This window comes from Prunus mume, linkage group LG5 (genome assembly GCF_029339155.1).
Source record: "Prunus mume cultivar Tortuosa linkage group LG5, ASM2933915v1, whole genome shotgun sequence".
NCBI classification, from domain to species: Eukaryota; Viridiplantae; Streptophyta; class Magnoliopsida; order Rosales; family Rosaceae; genus Prunus; species Prunus mume.
Window position 1 is genome coordinate 28,413,779 of NC_142702.1, and position 23,881 is coordinate 28,437,659.

Sequence of the window (23,881 nt, forward strand, 5' to 3'; positions counted from 1 at the left end):
ATTCTATACATCTTGATGAAGCCTTATTCAACAGTTAAATTTTTGGTACCGGCCCAGTGCCTATTTTTGCATGCCTTGACATTCAAAGGTTTATTGCTAGCTACTAGTGGCAGTGGCTGATACTTTTTTTTCAAGTTGCTCAACTGCCCATACAAGTATTGGTTGAATCCAATTAATTCAAAGAAACATAAATGGAGGTCTTTCTGCATGCTCAATTGCCTGGCTTGCCTTGATTCCAATGGAGGTCTTTCTACTTCCGGGAAAAACAGAAGAGAAGCCTTCCTTTTCCAGCTCAATTGCGTGCTCGATTGCCCGGCTCGAAAACTTTGTTGGATAATTGAATGATTTGAGAATTAATCAACATTATGACACTCAACAGTAACATATAGGCACATTCATTACATGACTTGACGACACAAATCAAAATGATCCAATAACATTGATATTCAAAATTCATGATTAGGTTGCTTATGATTTAGTGTCAAATGATACTATTCTTTTGGTTCGGAAGGAAGCATAAGTATTAAGTTAGTTGGCATCTCATCTCACGAATCTAGTTAATATTACTTCTCTCAGTAGGTTAGGTGACATTTGCATCTGGTCGTTGAGTGGAACATCCAAGGCTTTCCTTTCCTATATGAGAGAATTCAACTCTTGTAAGTTGTATCTATCAGTATTAGGTATTAGGACACTGAAGAAAATGGCACATCGGAGAACCCGGACATGTCTTGTTTCAGCGATAAGCGCCTAAGATCTTGAGTTCCCGTTCTCATCGCTCTGCAAAACACATACAATTTAGGAAATTCTTGCAAAGAATCTAGATGGGAATTCTGAATTTCCACAACAATCATACATTTGGTGCAAATACACTAGCGGGTAAACTGCCGAATTGTCCTCTGAATTTGTACATAAATATCAATTTACACCTGGACCCTTTTTTTTTAATGTTACTCTTGTCCTCTAAATCATCAACATTTCATCTAATTTGCAATTAAATATGAAGGCAAATGCATCATTTCACATGTTAAAAAATAATTAAATATTTTAAAATAAAATAAAATGACATAAAAAAAATTATAAACAAAGTAGTGGGACCCACCCACCCTGCCCCCTTCACCTCCGCCTCTCCCCTTCTGCCCTCTCTCTTTCTCTACGATCCAACACCCAAAATCCCCAACTGGGTTTCACAAGTTAAGATTATTAGTGCACACCCAATTCTTAATAATTGTTACTTCTTTGCCGATTTGATTGGAGGACCCAGAAGCCTTTGTTTGTTTGGAGGGTACCAATGTGGATCTATGTTGGGCAAAATCTATTGGCTTAAAATGGAGCACATGCCCAAATGACAGGGGCACCAGTCCTTAACCAAACCCATCTCTTTTTACCTTCCAAAACTCCACTAGGATGCCCAGAAACGAGTTCAAGGTCGAAGAAGCAAGAAAGCTTGTCACTGTTGAGGAGATGCGGGGTGTGGGTTTTTGCTAAAGTTTTCTCCTTTCTTGGATAGAGCCTAACGGTATGTGAAAGGGTTTGGAAGTCATAGCAGAACTTGGCTGCGATTCGAAGATCTCGGAGCCGCCATGGAAGTCTGATCCTGCTCTTCAATTTGTTGGTGGGGCTGTGATGGGTTCGTCTCTTTTTCTTTGATTACATTGTGAAGCTTCCGAATTTTTGACATGAGAGGAAACTGAGGGCAGTTGAGCACCGAAAATCAAAGGCAATCGAACTGATCCTTCAGAGATTCGCAGCGATGGTGGGGACGGGGATGAGCTTGGGTTTTGAAAGCGGAGGCGGCGACGGCTGTGTGGAGTGGAGGGGCTCTTTTTCTTTAATTTTTTTTTCCAAAAAAAAAAGAAAAAGAAATATATTTTTAATGAGGTAACAGAAAATTTAATGAAATATCGAGAAATTATATGTCAAAGGGGAAATTGAGAATAATATATAGTTAGTGTCCTTAATTTTGTTAAAAAAAAAGGTTGGAGGTTAAATTGATAATTATGTACAAGTTCATGAGGCACACACATAAACTATTAGATAGGGAATAGAAAGCAAAATCTTCAAAACAAAAATAAAAAAGGAATATTGGGCGGGAATCACAAACAACAATTCCAACACTGTTTAAAACTCGCACAAACTATTTTAGTTGTTCTCAAATGATTCATAACTCCAATTAACAAGCACAAAATGACATACATGAATCACAAACAACGATTGCGAAAAACATTCTGCCGCACGCCTAGTCGCCGCCTAGCTTGATTTTTCCAACACTGTTTAAAACTTCCACAAACTATTTCAATTGTTCTCAAATGATCGACAACTCTACTTAACAAGCACAAAATGACATATATATATATACATATATATATGCATAGTTCGAGTATGAAATTACCAAAATGGCATCGATGTCATTCTCAGGTGAGAGCTTCTAGTCTCTCTACGAGCTCTCTTTTTCTTAGCTTTCACTACTTTCTCTTTGCCTTTTTATGGCTTATTCGTCTTCTTCCCCATGTTTGGAAACACAACCAAGGAAGCTCAAGGCAGACTCGATGCGAGGAAGAAGAGAGAGCTATCTGGACGATGCTAATAATGACTGTGTTGCTTTCAGTGCGACGTAGTTTATTTGAGGTAGTAAATCCGTTGACAGTTGGTCCACGCACGCACGTTGTTGTTTTTTAAAACTGAAGCCGGACATAAGGCCCAACATTTAAAATATGTCGGACAGGATTTATCCGGCCCAAAATAGATACGGGTTTGACCCATGTCCAAGTTTGTGGTGTATGCCTTGTTTATTTGACTAATGGGCCATACCAATTTTTCCTCTCTGTTTTTTTTTTCGAGGGGCTGCGGCAGCGGGGTCAATGGTCAATTTATCCTTCTATGGTAGTATAATTTTGTTGATTATATATGAAACATTTTCCCGGTACAAAAAGATTCCGAAATGAAAAAATTATTGTGTGACTGCTTTACTAATATGTGGTGTGTCGAAATAATCTTATCAAAGGCTAAAGATAGAGGGAAAGCCCAATCGATGGCAAAGCTCGTCTAGAAGCACATCAAAGTTAGCTAATCGGTGGAGTGACGGTGCGATAACGCCTGTGGCATGAGGTGCTAGGTTTGGTTTCATTTTTTTGTTTTGTTAATTTTATTGTAAGGGTATAATTGGACTTTCAGCGTGTTAAACCAAAACAAAACTTATGGTAATAGCTTCTAGTTTTCCCATCATATAATGGAAGAAGAGATTGTACTACATAGTACGCTTGACTTGTTCCATCGAAACTTTTCTCATCATGCTTTTCTTGTAATGTGACACTTTCCTTTAAACAATGAACATTTTCTCTTTTTTCTCTTTCTCCCCGTCACGTTTCTCTCATTCCTTTTTTTTTTCTAGTCATCCTCTTCATGATTCTCTCTTCTTTCTTGGATGCGTCTCTCTTGTAGAATTTGGGTTTGTCATGATAAATTGAATTTATGGCTTGTCGAATTAGGATTTCTTAATTGAATTGGGGCTTGTGAAATAAGAGCTTTAAATTGTGAATTAGGTTCCTCAATGTTGGAGAAATTATCTGATATGTTCTTTTAAGGCCAAAAAGAATGGTTTATTTATTTATTTTGGTTAGAATGGTTTATTGGGGTTCAAATGAATGTGTGCTATTTTTTAAAGCCCAAAAGTGATTTTCCTTGTCATAATGGTTTTAGTGTTTAGTGTATTTACAGAGTGGGCCACAATTTAGGGTTTGGGTTTGGGCTTTAGAAAACTTTAATTGGCTTTGCTCATGCGTGTCATTGAGTTTAATGTGTAAGTTTCGCCCAGTTAATTATCAAATCATGAATCCGCTGTGATCCCTACCCAAGTCATAGGTTGTTGATAGCTTTCCCTCTATGTGTTCCCTTTTTATATTTATACTTATTTTTGCTTGCTTGCTTGGTTGAGCCAGTCAACTTTATCCCTAGTGTACGTGGAAGTTTGAAGCACATAGCACGTCGTTGGTTTTTGTTCGGATTCATCCATCAAACATGTAACATGTTCGCCTACCTAAGCTGGATAAGAGAGAAAACAAAATCATCCCCAACATCCCACATACTCCATCCAAATTTAAATGAATTATTGGGTATTTATAATGTATGCCATATATATATATTTTCTTCTCTTTTTTTTCTAATAGCTTTTAGATTATTATGCGTGTAAATGTAAGTTTTACAAAAAGATTGTCAACCATGCTAATAAATTATAAATGTTGATGTGTCCATTCTTATGACCCAATTTGAAGGTTTTCCTGGATCATCATCCATCGTTTTGATTCATAAGTACGTAATTAAAAGAAATTTGAAAGAAACATTTTGCATAATGAAAATATAGTCCAATCAATTTTGATGAACATGTGAAGTCATGGTTATTAGGCGATATGGTCGGCTGAGTCGATGGCTGCTTAACTTTAAAAACAAAAAGCATACGGCAAACGTGTAATTACAAACAACGTAAAACGAAAATTTGTAAAAGTATTAGAAGTGAATTATTATTTTCAATTTCTTCAAAGAGGTTGAATTCTTTCTTGGTTTAGACAAAGTTGATGGCTGCTCTGAGCCTACTGTCGTCTTCCCAACTGCATGCCATACCCTTTTCGTTGCTACTTACTTTACTTACCTAATTTCAAACTGTTTTTTTAGTTGTGTATATTATTTTCTTACTCACGAATTTGGTTATTTCTTCTCCGAAGGATGACTCAAAAACCTGTCCCCAGTCACAGAGAACCAAAGACAAAGGAATTAACAGGAAGGAAACAAAAAATGTCGTTAATTAATGCATAATATTAATGCAAATTTCCATATCCAATTAAATTCAAGTTTTGACATGAGATTTTCCTTCTCCTCTGAGTAAAGCCATGGAAAAGCCAAAATATATGTGAAGCATGGATAAGGATAACAATAAAAGCAAATACAAAGAGCTTTAATTTTCTGTCGATTTCATTCATTTCATACAGATGATATAAATATATTACACAAGCCAGCTGGGCTCATAGGGGACCCCTCTGAGTAAAAGGTCTGAGCCTCTAACATTAAGCCGTGAAGGGAAAAACCGAAAAGAAAGAAAAAAAAAACAGTACCTGTTCATTTGAAAAATTAAGAAGAAGAAGAAGAAGAAAAACTGGCAGCAAATTTGACTTTCTATCCATGAAATGAAATTCATGATTGATCTCTGTATGTGTTACAACTTACAAGTTGCTAGCTACTGCTATAGAAGAAGAGCTCAAAATATATACTAGTGCCTGAGGAAATTGATCAAGGTCTGGACGGAGCGATCTTGATGACGAGGCCAGGGAAAACATCATCCGGGTCATGGATATGCGGGTTGCGCTCCACGATAAAGGGGTCGCTGCACTTGTCACTGATGGTGTGGAGGGTCTCGCCTTCTCCGACCACATAAATTTCATCACAGGGCCGGTTGATCACAAAGTGTTTAGCCCCTCGAACCGGGTCGTTGTCCGGCATAGAATCGTTCTCTCTGATGGAAGCAAACAAGATCAAGGCCAATAGGATTGTGGCGCAGTACCAAGAGGCTGCATCAGCCATAGGCTTTGATGCCATAAGATGAAGAAAAAAAAAAAGAGAGAGCTGATGAGGTTATGGGGTTTTGTTGATGAAACATAAAGAAGGCTCCGTCTTTATATATATAGGTACATGTGTGTAGCAAAGATATGTTTGCAGTTATGTGAAGAAAGAAAGAGAGGTTTTTGGTTGTTTGCGTAGGGAGGGGAGTTGGGTTCAACGTGGACTTGGCTTATACAGACACTGCTACTATATTGAATTACTGAAAAGGACAGGTTTAGTTTCTAAGGTTTTATTATGAATTTTATAGTTTAATTTCATGCATGGTGTTTCTTTTTTAATGGTAGAAAGAAGCTCTGTTTTAATTATTACGACAATCAATCAGTAAATATTTTTCAATTATGGCAGGTGGGAGTTGTCTATTAGTCAGAGATGCTGCAACTTAGGCGTTGAACATGAACAACTTTATATTATGCTACAGTGCTACAGCTACTAGAAGATGTATATATATATACTCAGATACCAAAACTTTATATCAATATAGAATTTGTGTATGTTCTAGGGGAATATCAATTTGGACATGAAGGTAATTATTAGAAATATTATGCTGATCATGGGTTTTGATAACTGAAAAGAACCAAAAAGATCGAGAAGAGAAAGATAGGTAGTGGCGGAAAATGTGGTGTGGCAAATTCTGTGCTGGGGAAAGTGGCAAATTGCGTGAGGAAATAGAGGCGGGCATTCCGCCCCCACTCACCACCTAGAACAGGAAAAAAAACCTGTAACTATCGTGTAAAGACTAACGCAAGCGACTAAAGAAGTTCAAAATTTGTGCTTGCCATTGCCTAGAGCCTTTGGGCCAATTTGGTTCATAGGAAAGAAGGCTTGGGTATGGGAATTCAATTGTTTTTTCATATTTGGTAAGTCCAAATATGAAAAATAGTTTTCTGGCACATGGAAAAGTAAGGGGGAAAGTGAATCTCTCCTCTTAACTTGGGTTTTGTTTTCCCTCTTCATGAAAAAATTTGGGAAAATGAGCCAACATTCAATACACAATTTTCATGACTATTTTGTCCCTATGAACAATTTATAATTACAACGTATCATTAAATGTATTCTTTTTTTGTTTGATTTAATATAGGTACAATTGAAAAATTATACAAACTTTGTTTTCTATTCCTACTCAAAACAAACATGGGAAAGAAAACAAAGTGAATTCTCCCGGTTACTTTCCCGATATTACCAAACGTTCCTTTCCCATTCATTGAAAAATGATATGAGAAATGATTTCCCCTCAAATCTATTCCGTGAACCAAATAGGGCTTTGACATGTTCTTTTGCCAAATGGGTCTTGAGATCTTTTTGGACTTTTGCCTCATGCCGTGCTCCAGATGCTTTGGCTTTATGAACCAGCTGACCAAGTCATCAGCCAACCGTATACGTTGGTAATATAGATGGACCAAATTTTTAGCTTTTTTATTATTTTCTTTTGTGTTTGGTGTAGGGGTGGACCAAACCATCGTTCCCAATTTCCCAACGCACAACCAAGAGATGAGAGGTTGACATATTGGAGGGTTTGGAACTTTATTGGGGATGCTAGCCACACAAGTCGGGAATTTTTCATCGGAATGCATTTAATCAGTCGGCGGACAGTGTCCAGGTCGGTAAAGAGTTGAGATGTATGATTGAAAGAAGATAGTCACAGCCAATGGGAGTAGTGGCTTCCCCTCTCCCTCATGGCACCCCAGTTCGAACCCACCCCAATTAAAAAAGAAAAAAGAAAAAGAAGATAAGTCACGAAAATAATATAATTATTATTATTATGCAAGTAGCCTATTAAATCAATAATTCATTTTTGTCTAAGGCGCATTAATATTCTCAATAATGCCTTACTTTGGATGTTAGCTTATGTGATATTGTATCCTTTATTTTCATGTATTTGCTAATATACACATATAATCCTTATCAGCAATGGTCCCACACTCCATGCTTTCAATGTTTGGCACATATATACTGTTTGGCATATGATTGTTGTCATATAAGTATAACATCCAAAGATTGATGTATATAATATACTGTTTGGCATATGATTGTTGTCATATGGGTACAAGTTTAGACAGATGCCTCTACCATAACTCAGGTAGGCGGCTTGTAAGTTGTTGTGTAATATGTTCATGAATGGTTTAAATTTGTTTGGTAGGAGTGGCACTGGCAATGCCTAATTGCCCATCCTGTTTCAATTTGATCAATTTTTGTTCAATATTGGTGAAACATTAGTTTGGTTTTCGCGTTTTCTCTTTTCTTCATCTAGCATCCTACCCATAATACTAGGACATATTAATAAATGTTCAATCTAGGGCCATCTCTAGGGTTCGGTTATTTTGTGTGTATGCATATAAATATGAACTAATTTCATAGAAAACTAGTATACTCTATATGCAAAATATGACAGCTTTTACAAAGAGAGTCATCTCGATTAGCAATATGACGGACATGAGTAAAGCTTTCTCAATAATCAAAATCAGCTCTATAACAAAACTCCTATATAAAGGCAAGTCAGACTACAAACTACCAACTACATAACTACCAAATGTTAATTTATGATATCTTTTGTGCAGATACGATTCATAATAAGGTGCTTCTGACTAAACCTCTGCCATTAATTAGGCAAAACCCTATAATTGGCGTCACCATCCACCCTTTTTCAGAGAAAACGTCTCAAACAAGGTCATCCAATTGAATTGAATTAAGTGATGGGAAACACAATTAGGATTCATTTATTTTAATTGGTGGACATAGTGGTAAAGTCAATTATCTTGAAACATATTTCAACCACATTAGAGCACTAAACCCTTTGGAAGGGACATCACGGTAATAGACTTATCACTCCTATCCTATTCTCCACGAAATTTCCCATTAGCGCATAATCACCACCATCCCTCTGTGCTGTGGAAGACCTAAAAGAAAGAAAGAAATTGTGAAAGCACAAGCCACAATGCCTTCCTTCCATGAATAAACATTTGTACGTGCTTCCTGGAAGATGGAACTTTGGATTAAGTTGGTGGCATAGCACCAGAGAGGCCCATCCCATCAAGCAAGTCTATGCCAAGCTTGGACTCAAACCAAAACTAGGGTTTTTGCACTGGGACAAGCAAAGGGATCTGATTGACCCAAAAGAAAAGGCCCATATTGAAATGCTCAACACAGCACAAAGCCAACAAACAGGCACAAGTTAGGCCAGTGGCGGGAAAGTCGATGTGCATTTTGATCTTTCACCTCTGGTGACCTGAGAACTTCACTTTCTGCCCCAAATCCAATTCAAAATTTAACCAAAACCAACGCCGCTCGTCATGAAACTCGCAAGACCCATTAGGCGCCACTTCAGCACCTCCACAGCCAGCCAAAAATCAGAGCGTGTGGCCAACAACAGACCAATCTCCTCGACTCAAATCAAAGAGCTTCACGCACACCTTATCAGAACCCAGCTCCACAAAGACCCGTCTTCGGTCTCAGAGGTTATTAGATATTACGCACTATCTCCTCTGTTTTTGGAGAAAGCCCTTTTAGTCTTCAATCAAATTGAGCAACCCACATTGTTGATTTGGAACCATATGATCCGTGGACTATCACAGAGTGGCCAATTCAGTGAAGCAATTCACGTGTATAATCGTATGTACCGCCAAGGATTGGCTGGGAATCATTTGACCTTTATATTCATTTTCAAGGCTTGTGCTCGAGCTCCTGATATTGCACATGGCCAAACGGTCCATGCCCATGCACTGAAACTTGGCTTTGAACCGTATCTTTTTGTTTCGAATGCCTTAATTCACATGTATGCATCTTGTGGTTATTTGGGTTTTGCTCAGAAAGTGTTTGATGGAATGCGGGAAAGAGATTTGGTTTCTTGGAATTCTTTGATATGTGGATATAGTCAGTGCAACAGGTTTGAGAATGTGTTGGGTCTTTTTAACGCAATGCAGGCAGCGAATGTGAGGGCTGATGCGGTCACAATGATGAAAGTTATTTTCGCGTGTAATTACTTGGGTGAATGGGAAATTGCAGACTCTATGGTTAACTATGTTGAAGAAAATCATGTTGACATTGATGTTTACTTGGGAAACACTATGATAGATATGTATGGACGTCGTGGTTTGGCGAATTTGGCTCGGGAAGTATTTGATCGGATGCATGAAAGAAACATAGTTTCATGGAATTCCATGATCAAGGGATATGCAAAAGCGGGAAACTTTTTCAATGCAAGAAAGCTTTTCAATGAGATGCCGAAGAGAAATGTGGTCTCTTGGACTTCCATGATCACTGGTTACTCTCAAGCTAACCAACATGCTGAGGCGGTGAGCCTTTTTGAAGAAATGATGGGAGCTAATGTGAGAGCAGATGAAATAACGGTGGCTAGTGTGCTTTCTGCTTGTGCGCATGTGGGTTCGCTTGATGTGGGAGAGGCTGTCCACCGCTACATAAGGAAGCATGGTGTGAAAGCAGATATCTATGTGGGAAATGCTTTGATAGATATGTATTGCAAATGTGGGGTGGCTGAGAAGGCATTGGAGGTGTTTCAGTGGATGGAAGAGAAAGATTCTGTGTCATGGACTTCGGTAATTTCAGGCCTTGCTGTGAATGGTTTTGCAGATTCTGCAATTGAACTCTTCTCGTGGATGTTGAGAGAAGGTATTCAACCAACTCATGGAACGTTCGCCGGGATTTTATTAGCTTGCGCTCATGCTGGATTGGTAGAAAAAGGATTGGAATATTTTGAAAGCATGGAAAAGATTCATGGACTAATGCCAGAAATGAAACACTACGGATGTGTTGTGGATCTGTTGAGCCGCTCTGGAGAGGTAGACAAGGCCTACGAGTTCATACAAAATATGCCTATTGTTCCCGACGTTGTAGTGTGGAGGATATTGCTGAGTGCTTGTAAGGTTCATGGAAATGTGGCCCTAGCTGAAGTTGTCACAAGCAAGCTTCTTGAACTGGATCCTTCTAACAGTGGGAATTATGTTCTCTCTTCAAATACTTATGCAGCTTCAGATAGATGGGAAGATGTTATAAGAATAAGAGAACTGATGGATGAGAGCAATGTGCAGAAGCCATTTGGCCGTAGTTCCATTGAAATAAATGGCAAATTGTCAAATAACTCTCAGGAGCCAGGACTCACTTATAAGAAGAATCGATGAATCTATCTCAAATTGATCTTAGCAGACCAATTCTTTTAGTGGATGGGCTTATAAAATTGAACGGATATGAACAGTAAGAATTGCTTATCTGACCCAGCTGGTCTTGGAACAGAGAGGACAAGTTGTGGTGCATTGGAAGCTATCATCATCTCAGATGAAAAATGGGCAGCTTCTAGAATTGGGGTAAACTTTAAAACCTTCTGATGAGATGCAAGCTTTGCTGATGTACATATCACCATTATATACCTCTGTAACCTAGTAAAATACACTGAAAAGATTCACGACAAGAGGAGATTCGAATTTGGGATCTTTTCAATTCTGAAAATAAATAAATAAATAAATAAAATATCACTAAACGAAGAGTTAGTCGAGTGTACACAAAATAATACTGGTTCATAATTCTCTCAAATTGAGAGGCCTTCAAAAATAATATATATATATCTTAAATTGTCATTATATGTCTCTGTTAACCAATTGAAAAGTGTGTAAAGCTTACGGTAAGAGTAGCATATTCCACTACCTATGAATCTCATCATTGTCATTTGAGCAAAAACAAAAAGAATCTCATCATTGTATGGGCTAATATTTTGGCTTAAATTTCGCCAACAACGCCTTTCACGAACACAAATAGATGTTGGCAAAAATCATTAAGAAAACACTTTTTTCACGAGAATAATATTTCTTTAACAAAAGGGACAGTTGTTGCCTACGCGAATCTGAGTGTACCTGACGTGGAAACTAGTCAGGGATTTGTGGCGTGCCAGAATAAAGGTTGGCAACAGAGCCCATCTAATTTCTAAAGCCGACAACGTGGAGCCCATCTCATCTAATTCATATTTGATTTTGAGTTCAAATCCGGATATATATATATATATGAGGCCTCCTTCAAATAAAATTAATGAGGAATCCCTCGATAAAATGAGACTATATATATATATATATATAAAGTTTCTTAAAATTAGTGCAAGAATTAGTGAATCGTTGAATTTACATCTAACGGTGAGCGATTACAAATCTATTAAATCCTGTAGTCCAAGATATCAGGACCGTATATATATATATTTATATGATTAAATGTTCGATTATCATGTTTTTACTAAATTAACCCTATACCATAACTGCATTAGATCAAATGTCTGATTTATCACTCAATTACTTAACTATATCTACATCAGATCAAATGTCTGATTTATCTATGAGTAACATAACTATACATATATCAGATCAAATCAATTATCTCATTCATCACTTACCTAAAAATGTATCATATCAAAGTCTGATTTTATCACTCACCTAAAAACAGTACCTAATTATGTCCCCCGATATGATCTCAAATAGCAAAACAGGTAAATAATCTACTTGGATCCAGAAACAAAAGTATCAGGTAAACTATCCTTTTCTCTTTTTCTTTTCCTTTTTTTTTTGGGGGTCAAAGTTAACTAACATAAAATGTCATGGGGATTTGAACTCATGACCACTTTGAAGTATACCAAAAGTTTGGGCCAATCCAACTAACAACCCAGGTAAATTGCAAATACCCACTAGTGTAGTGGTTTGAAGTATTTATTCTCTTAGGCAAGGTCATGGGTTCGAATCTTAGCATCCGTGTTTTGTGTGTGAGTTTAGTATGCTATCGTCCCTTTCAATAGGAAAGGTCTCAAAAAATAAAAAAAAAACAACCCAGGTAAATTATCTTCAAAACTACTATATGATCTAGTCAAAAGTAAATTAACTTAACTAATGTAGGCCATTTATGCAAACTAGACAAGGCATATAAGTTGCTACAAAATAAAATATGCTTGTGAGGTTCATGTTGCTCTGGTGAGAAACACTTGTGTCAAACAGGTGTTTTGCAATTCCCAACTAAGGAATGCCAAGAGAAAAAATTATCACACATGACATACCGTGAATAGCTGAGAATAGCACAAACAAGTTTTTCTGATAGCTGAGACTGTAACAAGCAATAGCTTCTGGAGTTGGATCCATCAAATACTTCGGCGGGTCAGATGAAATGATGGGATGCAATGATGTTTATAAAAATGAGAGCAGAGCAACGTGCAGAAACCATTTGGTCGTACTTCCATTGAAATATAATAAGTGGCGGATTATCAAATAACTCTCAATTGCAAGAAGAATTGATGAATCTATCTAAAATTGATCTCACCAGACCGGACCAGACCAGAACAGAACAGAACAGAACAGACCAGCACAAATGTTTCAGTGCATGTGCATGACCATATAATAAAATCGAATGCGGAGAGATATATGAGCAGTAGCAGGAAGTGCTTATCTGAACCTCAACATCATCAGCTGGTCTTTCAACAGAAGAGAGGTCTTTCAACTGAGGTGCATCAAAAATGTTGCCAGCAAAGATTTTGCATTTTCAGAATCCGCTGAGTGGACAAGTTGTGACGATTTCAGCTCAGATGAAAAGGGGCAGGTTCTACAGTTTTGGGAAGCTGCTGATGGAGATGCAAGTCAGCTTGGTGACTATTCTATGCCTTATATAAGCGAGAAAAATAGACCGAGTCAAAAATAAAATAAAAATCAACCCAAAAAAGTCATTGAAAAAAAAAAACTAACAATAACGGCATAACCCCATATCTTATCTTAAACATAGTCAGCATTGTTGATTTTTGTGCTTCTACTTGAATTTTCAGTTTGATTTTTGTGCTGAATTTGACAAATTTATTCAATATAGGTGAGTTAGACTAATTAATCGGAATAGCTTATCAGAATAGTTGATCGGGACAGTGACTCCAACCCCTTCCATCCAACCCCCGATCCTGTTAGAGAAAGTTGCATTTCCACTTGAAGAGTCTCATCATTCTTGGTTAACTCTTCTCATAAACAGTTTTCACTCAAGACAAGTTACAACATAGATATTTGTGGGAAAAAGTATAAGTTGATGAGAAATGTCCCAAAATTTCATCAAAGTGACTGGTCCCAGGAGAATATACTTGTTTTATTTTATCTAAGAGACAGTTGTCTCCTACGCGAAGCTGACTGTATATGTCGTGGCGTTCAATTATTATCCTCTATATTGGGATCCAATTATAATCCGTACCACGACTCTCTCTCCTCCGTCCCTCATTTTTTTCACACAAACATACAACTGCACTTTAAAAACTTTAAACTGCATCATCTGTATCTGTATGCGACATTTCTTCCAGCCAACGTCCCAAATTCATCCCACCATTCGTCTGACGTGGAAATTAGTCAGTGCCAGATACCCAGGGCTGGCAACAGAGAACCCGCCTAACTTCTAAGGCTGGCAACAGAGAGAGCCCATCTAAATGACATTTCAGCTTTATTTTATTGGATGATTAGGGGGGTAATTATGTTACTAATTAAATTATTCTTCTTCTCTTTTTAGAAACATTAATTTGTGGATTTGATAAATCACACGCGTGATATCATTTTGATACAGTTAAAAAGGGTTGATTGGTGAATTATTTTATTCAGTAAATAGTTAATGGAGAAAATTAACAACAACTAACGTTCTCTTTTATACTTTCCTATTCTACCTTCTGATTCCCACCTTCTAACTCGGTGCACTTATCCAAATTAATTATCTATCTTTTAGGCTATCCATCCAACGTCATCTCTAAAGAAAAACCAACCAAATAAGGGAATATTTAGTCATTTAATTTTTATGAAATAAAAAAATCAATGTTTCGATTAAACCCTAACTTCACGGGAAAGATTTTATGTTAAAGATTGGTTAAGAATTTTAAAAAATTAAAAATAAATTAATGTTCCGATTAAACCCTAACCTAACGCTAACGGGAATGATTTTGTGTTAGGAACTGGATAAAGACTTTATTATTTTTTTCGTTGAGAGGATAAAGACTTTAATCTCAACTAATGAATCCCTGTAAGGTACATATTTAAAAAAATAACAATTTAATGCACTAACATGTAATTCCTTACCTAGTCCTTAACACAAATATCTCCATTAGAGAAGCTCCCAACTCTAACATAAGATATTGTTTATAAATGGCAAAACAACGGCAACTTAGTTGACATTTTTGTACGACTCGTTGTTTTGATTGTATGTAACATTGAAGAATTGAAAGATAAAACCGAAAAGAATAAAGTAAAAGAAGAAGATACAAAGAGAACGTAGCTGGCGTTCCCCATATTTGATAATCAAATAACCATGCGTTCCCCTTTGTTTGATAATGAAATAGATAACATTCTCGATATTTGATATTCAACTTTAGATGAATAAGATAATTACATAGTGATTACGATCTAAAATAAGAAATTAGGTAATAATCTCAACTTGCTCTAGACTCATTATTCTAGTACTTATTAGTCAGCATTAAATGTGGACCATAGACAGGATAATGCGGACGGTCTGTCTACGTGAATCTGACTGTGCATGTCGTGGCATCCATTCACCAATTCATAATGGCCGTTGACGGTTCCCAATTTTTAGGCATACTTTTATTCGGATACTTCCAAGTCCGAAATTCTATCCCGAAATTTGTGTAATGTAGAAAACTTAGTTACTGGTGTTTGAGGCGTGAGAAATTAAGCTAAGAATATACCCAGCCATTGCAAGCCAAACCTAAAAACCCAAAAGAAACAAAAAAAAACAAAGCAAAAGCGAAAAAAAAGAAAAAGGAAAAAAAAGAAGAAGATATTCAAAAGTGTGATTGTAACAGATGGGTGATTACAAGCAGGGTAGGCAACACCGTGCATGAGATGAGAACAAATCACCCACGTACAAAATTCCGAATTAGATAAATACTTCATTTCTGGATTTTTCCTGGATATAAAATAAATAAATAAATAAATAAAAAAATATTAAAAAAAATGTGCTCAGATATCATTCGCTGTGACCGCAACCAACTTGACCAAATCATAGTATTTTTCTCCATCGACATCTCTTGTTCCTCTCCTCACCCTTTTCCAAAAACTAATATAAATACCACATCGTAGACACACTCTGCTCATTCAGAAAGTACTCATCGTTTGTCTTTCTTACCTTCAGGCCTTCATACACCCGTTCTCTCTCTCTCTTTGTTTTTCAAGTTCTTCTCTTTCCTTCTTCTCTTTCCTTCAATTTCTTGCCTTTCAAACGCCCAGATTCTCTCGTTTCTCTTCTCTTTTCTTTCAACCACAAAACAGAGCAAGCAAAAAATGGGTAAGGGAGGGATGTCTTCTCAGGGAGGGGTTCTAGAAGCCCATGTTGAACAAGAAAACATGGCTGCTTGGCTTGTGGGTGTGAACACCCTCAAGATTCAACCTTTCAAGATCCCCACTGTTGGTATGATTTTGATCTCTGTTTATGTTATCAAAACCTTGTACATGTATGACATTCTTTCACAAATTCTTCTCAATGATGCTCCTGCCTAACGTTCTGTTTCCTTTTTTTTTCTTGGGATTTCTAAATTTTTAGGTCCCAATGATGTCAGAGTCAAGATAAAGGCTGTTGGGATATGCGGAAGTGATGTCCACTACCTTAAGGTTCGCCTCCCTCTCCTGTCTTTTTTCCCCTGGTTCTGAATCTGATGCATATTCATTGTTCCGTTTTGGTTTGGTTTTGAAAACCCATATGGTTTTGAACCAAAATTTGGTTTTATCCAACAGATCAGTACTTGTTCTCCTGTTTTAATTCTTTTCTTTTTTTTGGCCATTTTTCAGACCATGAAATGTGCAGACTTTGTTGTTCAAGAGCCAATGGTAATTGGGCATGAATGTGCTGGGATCGTTGACGAAGTTGGTAGCATGGTGAAGAATCTGGTGCCCGGAGATCGCGTGGCTCTAGAGCCCGGCATCAGCTGCTGGAGATGCGAGCAGTGCAAGGGCGGGCGATACAATCTATGCCCAGACATGAAGTTCTTCGCCACCCCACCAGTCCACGGCTCATTGGCAAATCAGGTAACAAAAACCGACCCAGAAAGTTTTCATCTTTCTATGATCTCTGTACCAAACTGGAGCCAGTTATTGATGGGCATTTTTTTCTTTTTCGGTTTTGGGTTCAGATTGTGCACCCTGCAGATCTGTGCTTCAAGCTCCCGGAGAATGTGAGTTTGGAGGAAGGCGCCATGTGCGAGCCTCTGAGTGTTGGTGTTCATGCCTGTCGGCGAGCCAACATCGGCCCAGAAACAAACGTCCTGGTGATCGGAGCGGGGCCAATCGGGCTTGTGTCGGTGCTCTCTGCTCGTGCTTTTGGGGCAGCTAGAATTGTCATTGTGGATGTGGATGATGAGCGCTTATCCCTTGCAAAGTCTCTCGGCGCGGATGACGCCGTCAAAGTCACAACAAACCCTCAGGTTTCTATCTTTGCCACCGTCCAAGTTTATTTGAAAATTCATAGATTTGATTTTGAAAACCATTTATTTAATTCTTAATTTAAATTTATCTCAACAGGATTTAGAAGATGAAGTTTCTAAGATAAGTAAGGCCATGAAAGGTGGAGTAGATGTGAGCTTTGACTGCGTGGGTTTTAATAAAACTATGTCAACGGCCCTCAGCGCCACCCGTCCGGGCGGCAAAGTCTGCCTCGTGGGCATGGGTCACGGCGTCATGACTGTCCCCCTCACCCCTGCCGCTGCGAGGTAATTAATTAATAGTAAATGACTTTTGTTTAATCCCTCCTAATAACGACAAGTAAACTAGTTTATTAGGCCTAGTGGATGGTGAGGGTGTCGTGTCTGATAAATGTGTTTTCTCTGACACAGGGAAGTTGATGTGGTTGGAATATTCCGGTACAAGAACACATGGCCGCTGTGCCTCGAGTTTTTGAGAACCGGCAAGATCGATGTGAAGCCCCTCATAACGCACCGTTTCGGATTCTCCCAGAAGGAGATTGAAGAAGCCTTCGAAACGAGCGCGCGTGGAGGAAATGCCATAAAAGTCATGTTTAATTTGTAAAGTTGAGAGAGCTACTACAAGTTTTTACCTTATCCAATTTCTTATTAGAAAGGTCGGCGAGAACATTATCCGTTAACAAGGCATTGTTGAATAAGTGCCATTGTATGAATTAAACCATAATAAATATTAATAGTATTTTTTTTATTATTATTTGTAACCTCTGTGGACTTGTGGTTGTGTTGGTTGACTTTGGATGCGTGGCGCTAATCTTTTTCTTGGGTATACACGGAGAAAAGAAGAAATTTCTTCCAGATATAGTTGGATGTCGTGATCATTAACTACCCAATATCTTTTTAATTAGGGTAACATAAACACTCATCTCGCCCAATATCCATGGATGAGTGTTATCCAATCAACTTGATAAATATCACAAATTGCAACAACCCGAGTCAAAGTCTGCCCATTTGCCTCCTAAATACCTACACACCGTCGAAGATGAGCAAAGATAGAAACCCGCACACCGTCGAAGGTGTCGAAGGTGAGCAAAGATAGAAACCTGAGGGTTCAATTCAAAGTCCCCATATGCAATGACGTATTGATACATGCCAGAGCTTTTAAATTACTACCCAAAGGGATATTCAATTCAAATGTAAAAGGACGGTTGGATATAATATATATACCTAAGGAGGGAAAAAAGAAAAAATAAATAAATTTCGTGTAGTCGTAGTTGCATCTCGTCATCATCAACTACCCAATAAATTTGGACATTACTTTTCTCACCACTCTTAATTAGGGATGGCCCATTGATGAGTGTAACTTAATCCACTTAATAAATATCACAAATCAAATCGTAACATTTTGAGTCAAACTCTATACATCTTAGTCTTATTTCTTAAAAATAGGTTAGGTTTAGAGCCCTCCTTTTAAACAACGTGATATTTTAAACTATTCAAGGGGGGACAAATTTAAGGTGCAAGATGTGAACACACACCGACTAAACCAACTGGCATATCCTTTTCTTTTATTTATTTTATAGAAACGATAAGAATATAGTTATAAAAGACTTTTATAACGGGCCAATAAATACACAACAAAGCTATGTATGAATTAGGTATCAAGCTAATCACAAATATATATATCATCATCGTTATCCAAACAACGATAGAGAAAGACCAAAGGCTAGTTAATGACATGGGCCATTTCAAAGTGGATTCAAATTTTTTTGGTTACAAAGTGGATTCAAATTTAAATAACCAAGGACGGATGTATTATTTGGTAAAGAAAGCATGGCGAAGAGAGTTGGTACCACCATACAAAAATGAGTCATGCTCCCACGTGGACTTGGATTCTACAATTTTTATTTATTTATGAAGAGACTTGGATTCTACTTGATACTTGAAGAAATAGCAAGAAAAAAATAAACCCTAAATGCTTGGGGTCCCCTTATCCTATAAATTTTTGGGCTCAAACTCTTACCTACTCACTGAATGCAACCTTCTCTCACCTACTCGTTAGAGCTGACTTTTAGTAGGTATTAAGGATGCCATTGGCTGAGGTTGACTCGGATTCTGGGGTGGGCACCGTGTGGGTGGGAATTATGCAACAATATAAACATGAAGTTAGGCACGTGTCTACAAGTGCAACAGAACAACTTGGCCCATGATTTCTCCCTAGACAAGGTAAGAAGGCTGCACATGCACATGCACATGTGGTTGCCGACCTTTGATTTCAACCTTTGGCCCACAAACAAAAAACAAATTAAAGGAAATACATGTATAGTCCTCTGCGTTTACAGAATATACGAATATGCTTTTAGTCCAAATAAAAAGTAACAGTACACAAAATATATACCATGACCAAAAAAATAAAAATTACATTATCTTTTAGAGCCCACAAACTCATCGAAGTAAAATGGACTTGTCAATGTGCTAACTTTTATTTATTTATTTTTAAAAGACGACCAGAGAAAATTTGTCCTGCTTTTACACTCCAAAGTCTAAAACATTAACGCATACAGATGATCCATAAAGCTCGCTCTCTAAGGAGATTTCTCCCGCAGTCAGTCGCAACTTTGCATGGGCCAAGATGCTTTCTTTACGTCCATGGCACACAGTAAAGGGCGGACTGCGAACAGTGCTGCTGCTGATGCGACTAACTCCTACCTCTATAAATCCAAAAGCTCCCCAACCCATCATATCAGTCTTGACCCCAAAAAAGAAAATAAAAAAGAAGCATAATCTCTTCCTCGGACCTACACTTACAAATGAACCCCAGAAAAATGAAAATCAAGAAAGAAAAAAATTAATAATACATTGTGGCCCGTATAAATAATCTCCCTCCTTAGGCAGTTGAAGCCAGGTCGGCCACCCATTTCCATACTTTCACTTGACCGGTTCCATCACCCGTGAAAAACAAGCCACCAGGGCCTACCTGGATTGATCTTATCTCCTCTTTTGAAAAAATTTTACCCCTCTCGGAAAACCTAGACCATATAATAGAACCAAAGAAAACAATTAGAGCAAAGTAAGATGCTTGAAAAATATGTTACCTAAAAATGAAAAGCAAAAGAACTAGGGCAGAGAGAGAGTGTTGAAATCTCACGCTGGCAAATCATAGACTCGGACAGTGTTGTCATTGCAAGCGCACAGCAAGACGGGCTTGGCTTCTGAATCATGCATCCCGCACAGTGTAATCAAACCCTACAGCAAGGTCACAAGCATTAAAGACTTGATATTTCATGTCGGGAATTGAAATTCATAGATAACCTATAATGATAACAGGTCCAGGAAACTGAAAATTAGGTACTAGGTGAAAGACTTTATAGTGGGGAATAGAACTTATGATAACAGGTCCAGGAAACTGAAAATTAAGCACTAGGTGAAAGACTTTATAGTGGGGAATAAAACTTATGACTACGGATTTCAAATCAAACTACCCGCATAACACAGTAACAAAGATGACTACATAATTCTAAATAAACATAATTTGCTAAACAAACAAAACTTGCATTAGAGCTTCTAAATGGTAGGCCATGGAGTTTCAGCCTTCAATATTCCTCCGGGGAAACTTAAAAATGCCTATCTTGTTCTTAATCAATGCAGGAATAGCAATATAACCGAATAATGAAGACATATATTGAAACATAAACAACATACGTGTTCTTCCTTGTGAGTATATGTTACTTCCAAGTTTCCACTTTGAGTCGCAACCCAGACCTTCACAAACCAAACAATTGGAACTAAATAAGTTTACAGTCCTAGCGCAATACACAGTTACACATACACAGCCACAAAAATCCTTATAAATCATAGAAGTGAGACAAACCTTTAATTGTTGATCCAAAGAACATGATAAAAGAAACTGATCCCAGCAAAGAACAGACATCACAACTGAAGTATGCTCTGTTAGCGTTTGTATACACTGCAATGTTTCCAGGCTCCAAACCTAAAAGAATACCACATGAGCATGACATGACTGAACTACACTTGTGGAGCAATTAAAGGTCTTCACGAGTCTTCCACCAGCAAGCGTTTATGCTTATTGCAGAATACGTATGATACTAAATCCAACTTACCCTTATAGAATGGTCCATTGAACCAGAGTAAAGCCTATTTGCTCCAACTACTAATGAAACAACTGCAAGAGTGTGACCTTTCAACGATGCAGCTGGTTCGAAGCAATTAGTAACAGCATTAAATTTCCATGCCAATATAGAACCATCCTGCATCAAAAGAAAATTTTGGCTAAATTTTAATATATGAAAAATGCTGATTCCACACATGCATGCACAAAGGAAAATGGAGAGGAAGCAATGGAGGAAGTAGTAGATGCAAGCGCCTTCCACAATGGGATGCAATCTGCTTTTTTCAAGATTTAAATATTATTATAAAAATAAATAAAAACCAGCGTGCTCCCTCAATATGGTCTATAATTGGATGGTTCACACAATGATGCTGCTGTGAGCACAGAAATACTCACAGCTGAAAGCCCTAACGAGGAGAGGAACCAAACATAAAATTAAACCATAAAAGTGGTCAAGGAATTACCTGCGTACCAGCAAAGAGCAGGTCATTACCCACAACCAGGGCATAAACTTGTCCTACAGGCCCACTCAGACTCAGTTCAGAGTTAGTTTGGGTGTTCCATGCCTACAAAACCATATCCACAACCGAATGAGGCAAAATATCATTAAAGTCTGCTGATATAAGCTTAATTTTTAGGAGATTCGTCCTGCCTACCTTTACAACATCTGGTATACCAACAAATACCCAAGGACCTTCACTGATCATACAACCTACTTCACCGCCAAGATTAATTACTCCCAGGCACTGCAAAATAAACAAATACAAGCACATGAATTATTTTCCTACCCCTCTGGATTGACAATGAGACATGTGAAAAATATTATCCAACTATCTAAACTGAGAACAATGAACTGGTGATTAAGAAAACAAAAGGCCAATAATTGAGACATGAGAAAAAAATAATTCTAGAAAGCTCTCCAGTTCTCCCCATAAAATCTCTCAAGACCCTTCTAGACATCCCATAATAAAAGCCATGTTTCCCTTCTGCAGTTTTTATCATTGCCACTCATAAGTCCACACACTTTACTCGCTGAAGTAATCTCTCCAATAATTTGACTACAATTTGACAAGTACTGTGGTCAGCTGCATTTTAGTGTTGTTGATTAATTTCTACTTTCGTTACAGAGATACTACCTGGCATTACAATTTTCACATTCCTATCAGGGGATGACATCCTTAAAATCATGATTGGTAGGAAATTCCCGTGTCCAGTGCTTACAAATCAACTAAACTAAGCCCTCATCTAAAGTTTATAAATGGGATAAGCTACAGGAGTTCTTTTGCCCATTCCAATTAAAGATTGAACTTTCAGCTACCAAATAGAAAGGGAACAGAACTATATCTTACTTAACTATAAATTCTTAGGAACCAAACATAGAATTGAAAATTGGTGTTGCCCAAAAGTGAATGACTACCTGACCAGATTGGCAATCCCAAACCCTCACAGTCTGATCCTTACTCCCAGTATAAAGCTTATCAGAGCCAGACGGCAGTGCAATCCCACTAACGACCTGTTCACGAAAAACACATGAAACCACATCAGTTGACAAAACATAAAGACCAATTAAAGGCCAAAAGTACGAAAGAGTAACCCCATAAAAACAATGACAACCCGAGTTATATAATCTAATCACCTTCTGATGCCCATCAAGCTGTGTCAATAAGCTGAAGCTATCCCCCATACTCCAACAATGCAAGAACTTACACTTATCCCCATAGCTACAATTCCCCTGAACCCAATAATTACAGACTTTCTCCATCTTCCTAACAAAGACTCTAGTCCCTCCAGTGCGGCCCCACGTCGAAGAAGCCCCGCCATTGAAGTTATTTGGACCCCGGTTCCGAGCCGATGGACCGTCGGTGGTGGCAGAAAAGGCGTGATGGCGCTTAGACGACGCCGTTCCGTTGAGACCTTGTTGTGACGGTGGTGGCTGTAGCTCTCTGTGGAGGAAAGGGCAAGGGTGGCGATTGCACTTGCCTGCCCTCCAATGGTAGCATACCTTCTGGTTCTTGGATGGGTCGGATTGGGGGCCGCCTAATCTGTGGAAGACCCGTTTGTTGCCCCCTCCATCTACATCCATTAGCTACGAATTTGAATCTCCCTGTAGCTAGACTTGAACTCAAAGCTTCGATTTTCCCCCTTTTTGTGTGTGTGTGTGTGTTGTTTAAAGATTTTCAATATTGATTGGATGGATTGGTCGATTGGAATCTGATAATGGAGTTGGAGAGAATCGGAAACCCAAAATTCCTCTCTCTCTCTCTCTCTCTCTGGGTGAGGGATTAGGAGATTTGAATTTCACAAACCCTAATTTAATTATCGTAATTTGGAGGAGGGGTTTTGATTTGCGAGACTCTCTTCTGTCTCTCAGTCTCTTCAGTCTCTCTCCCTCTCGGTAGGGAGGGAGGCGATGTACAAAACTGGAATTGCGTCATGTGTACGAGAACGTCGAATTACTTAAATGCCCTGTCATAATAGGGTTTTCTTCGTCTTTTTAGACACCCGACCCGAGCAATTTTGAGGATATCATTCTCATCCTCTAAGAAATTTGCCAAAAAATAAAATAAAAAGATATCAGGCCCTTATGCCAAAAGAATTAGTGAAAATATAAAAATGACTTGGGCATCGCGTTTCATACTTTCTGTTTTCTTCGTTATAGTAAATTTAGGTTTTAGATAAAGTAAGTAAATTTAGGTTTTCTTCGTTATGTTCCAAATCTTATATATAGCAAA

General features: G+C 38.0%; 4 protein-coding genes and 1 pseudogene across 5 annotated transcripts in view; 3 read left to right on the forward strand and 2 right to left on the reverse strand.

Moving 5' to 3' along the window:
* The window catches only part of LOC103333259 (valine--tRNA ligase, mitochondrial 1-like), an 82,868-nt gene that overhangs the window by 31,822 nt on the left and 27,165 nt on the right, over positions 1-23,881 (forward strand). The window lies entirely within an intron of this gene.
* LOC148917507 (peptidoglycan-binding LysM domain-containing protein) lies at positions 5,278-5,568 on the reverse strand. Its single transcript, XM_089052461.1, has one exon. It carries the CDS (start codon positions 5,566-5,568, stop codon positions 5,278-5,280), a length of 291 nt encoding a protein of 96 aa, XP_088908587.1.
* On the forward strand, positions 8,745-11,099 carry LOC103333267 (pentatricopeptide repeat-containing protein At2g22410, mitochondrial pseudogene; annotated as a pseudogene). The gene has a single exon (XR_016127360.1). The product of XR_016127360.1 is annotated as a pentatricopeptide repeat-containing protein At2g22410, mitochondrial pseudogene (transcript).
* On the forward strand, positions 15,669-17,784 carry LOC103333266 (GroES-like zinc-binding alcohol dehydrogenase family protein). Its single transcript, XM_008236083.2, has 6 exons — positions 15,669-16,017; positions 16,150-16,217; positions 16,395-16,631; positions 16,736-17,026; positions 17,124-17,311; positions 17,435-17,784. The coding sequence occupies exons 1-6, from the start codon at positions 15,891-15,893 to the stop codon at positions 17,625-17,627; spliced, it is 1,104 nt and encodes a 367-aa protein (XP_008234305.2). The 5' UTR covers positions 15,669-15,890; the 3' UTR covers positions 17,628-17,784.
* On the reverse strand, positions 19,485-23,590 carry LOC103333265 (Transducin/WD40 repeat-like superfamily protein). The gene is made up of 9 exons (XM_008236082.2): positions 22,786-23,590; positions 22,567-22,662; positions 21,806-21,895; positions 21,614-21,715; positions 21,142-21,288; positions 20,892-21,011; positions 20,723-20,782; positions 20,169-20,266; positions 19,485-20,049 (listed from the first exon to the last, which is right to left on the reverse strand). Exons 1-9 carry the CDS (start codon positions 23,230-23,232, stop codon positions 19,908-19,910), a joined length of 1,302 nt encoding a protein of 433 aa, XP_008234304.1. The 5' UTR covers positions 23,233-23,590; the 3' UTR covers positions 19,485-19,907.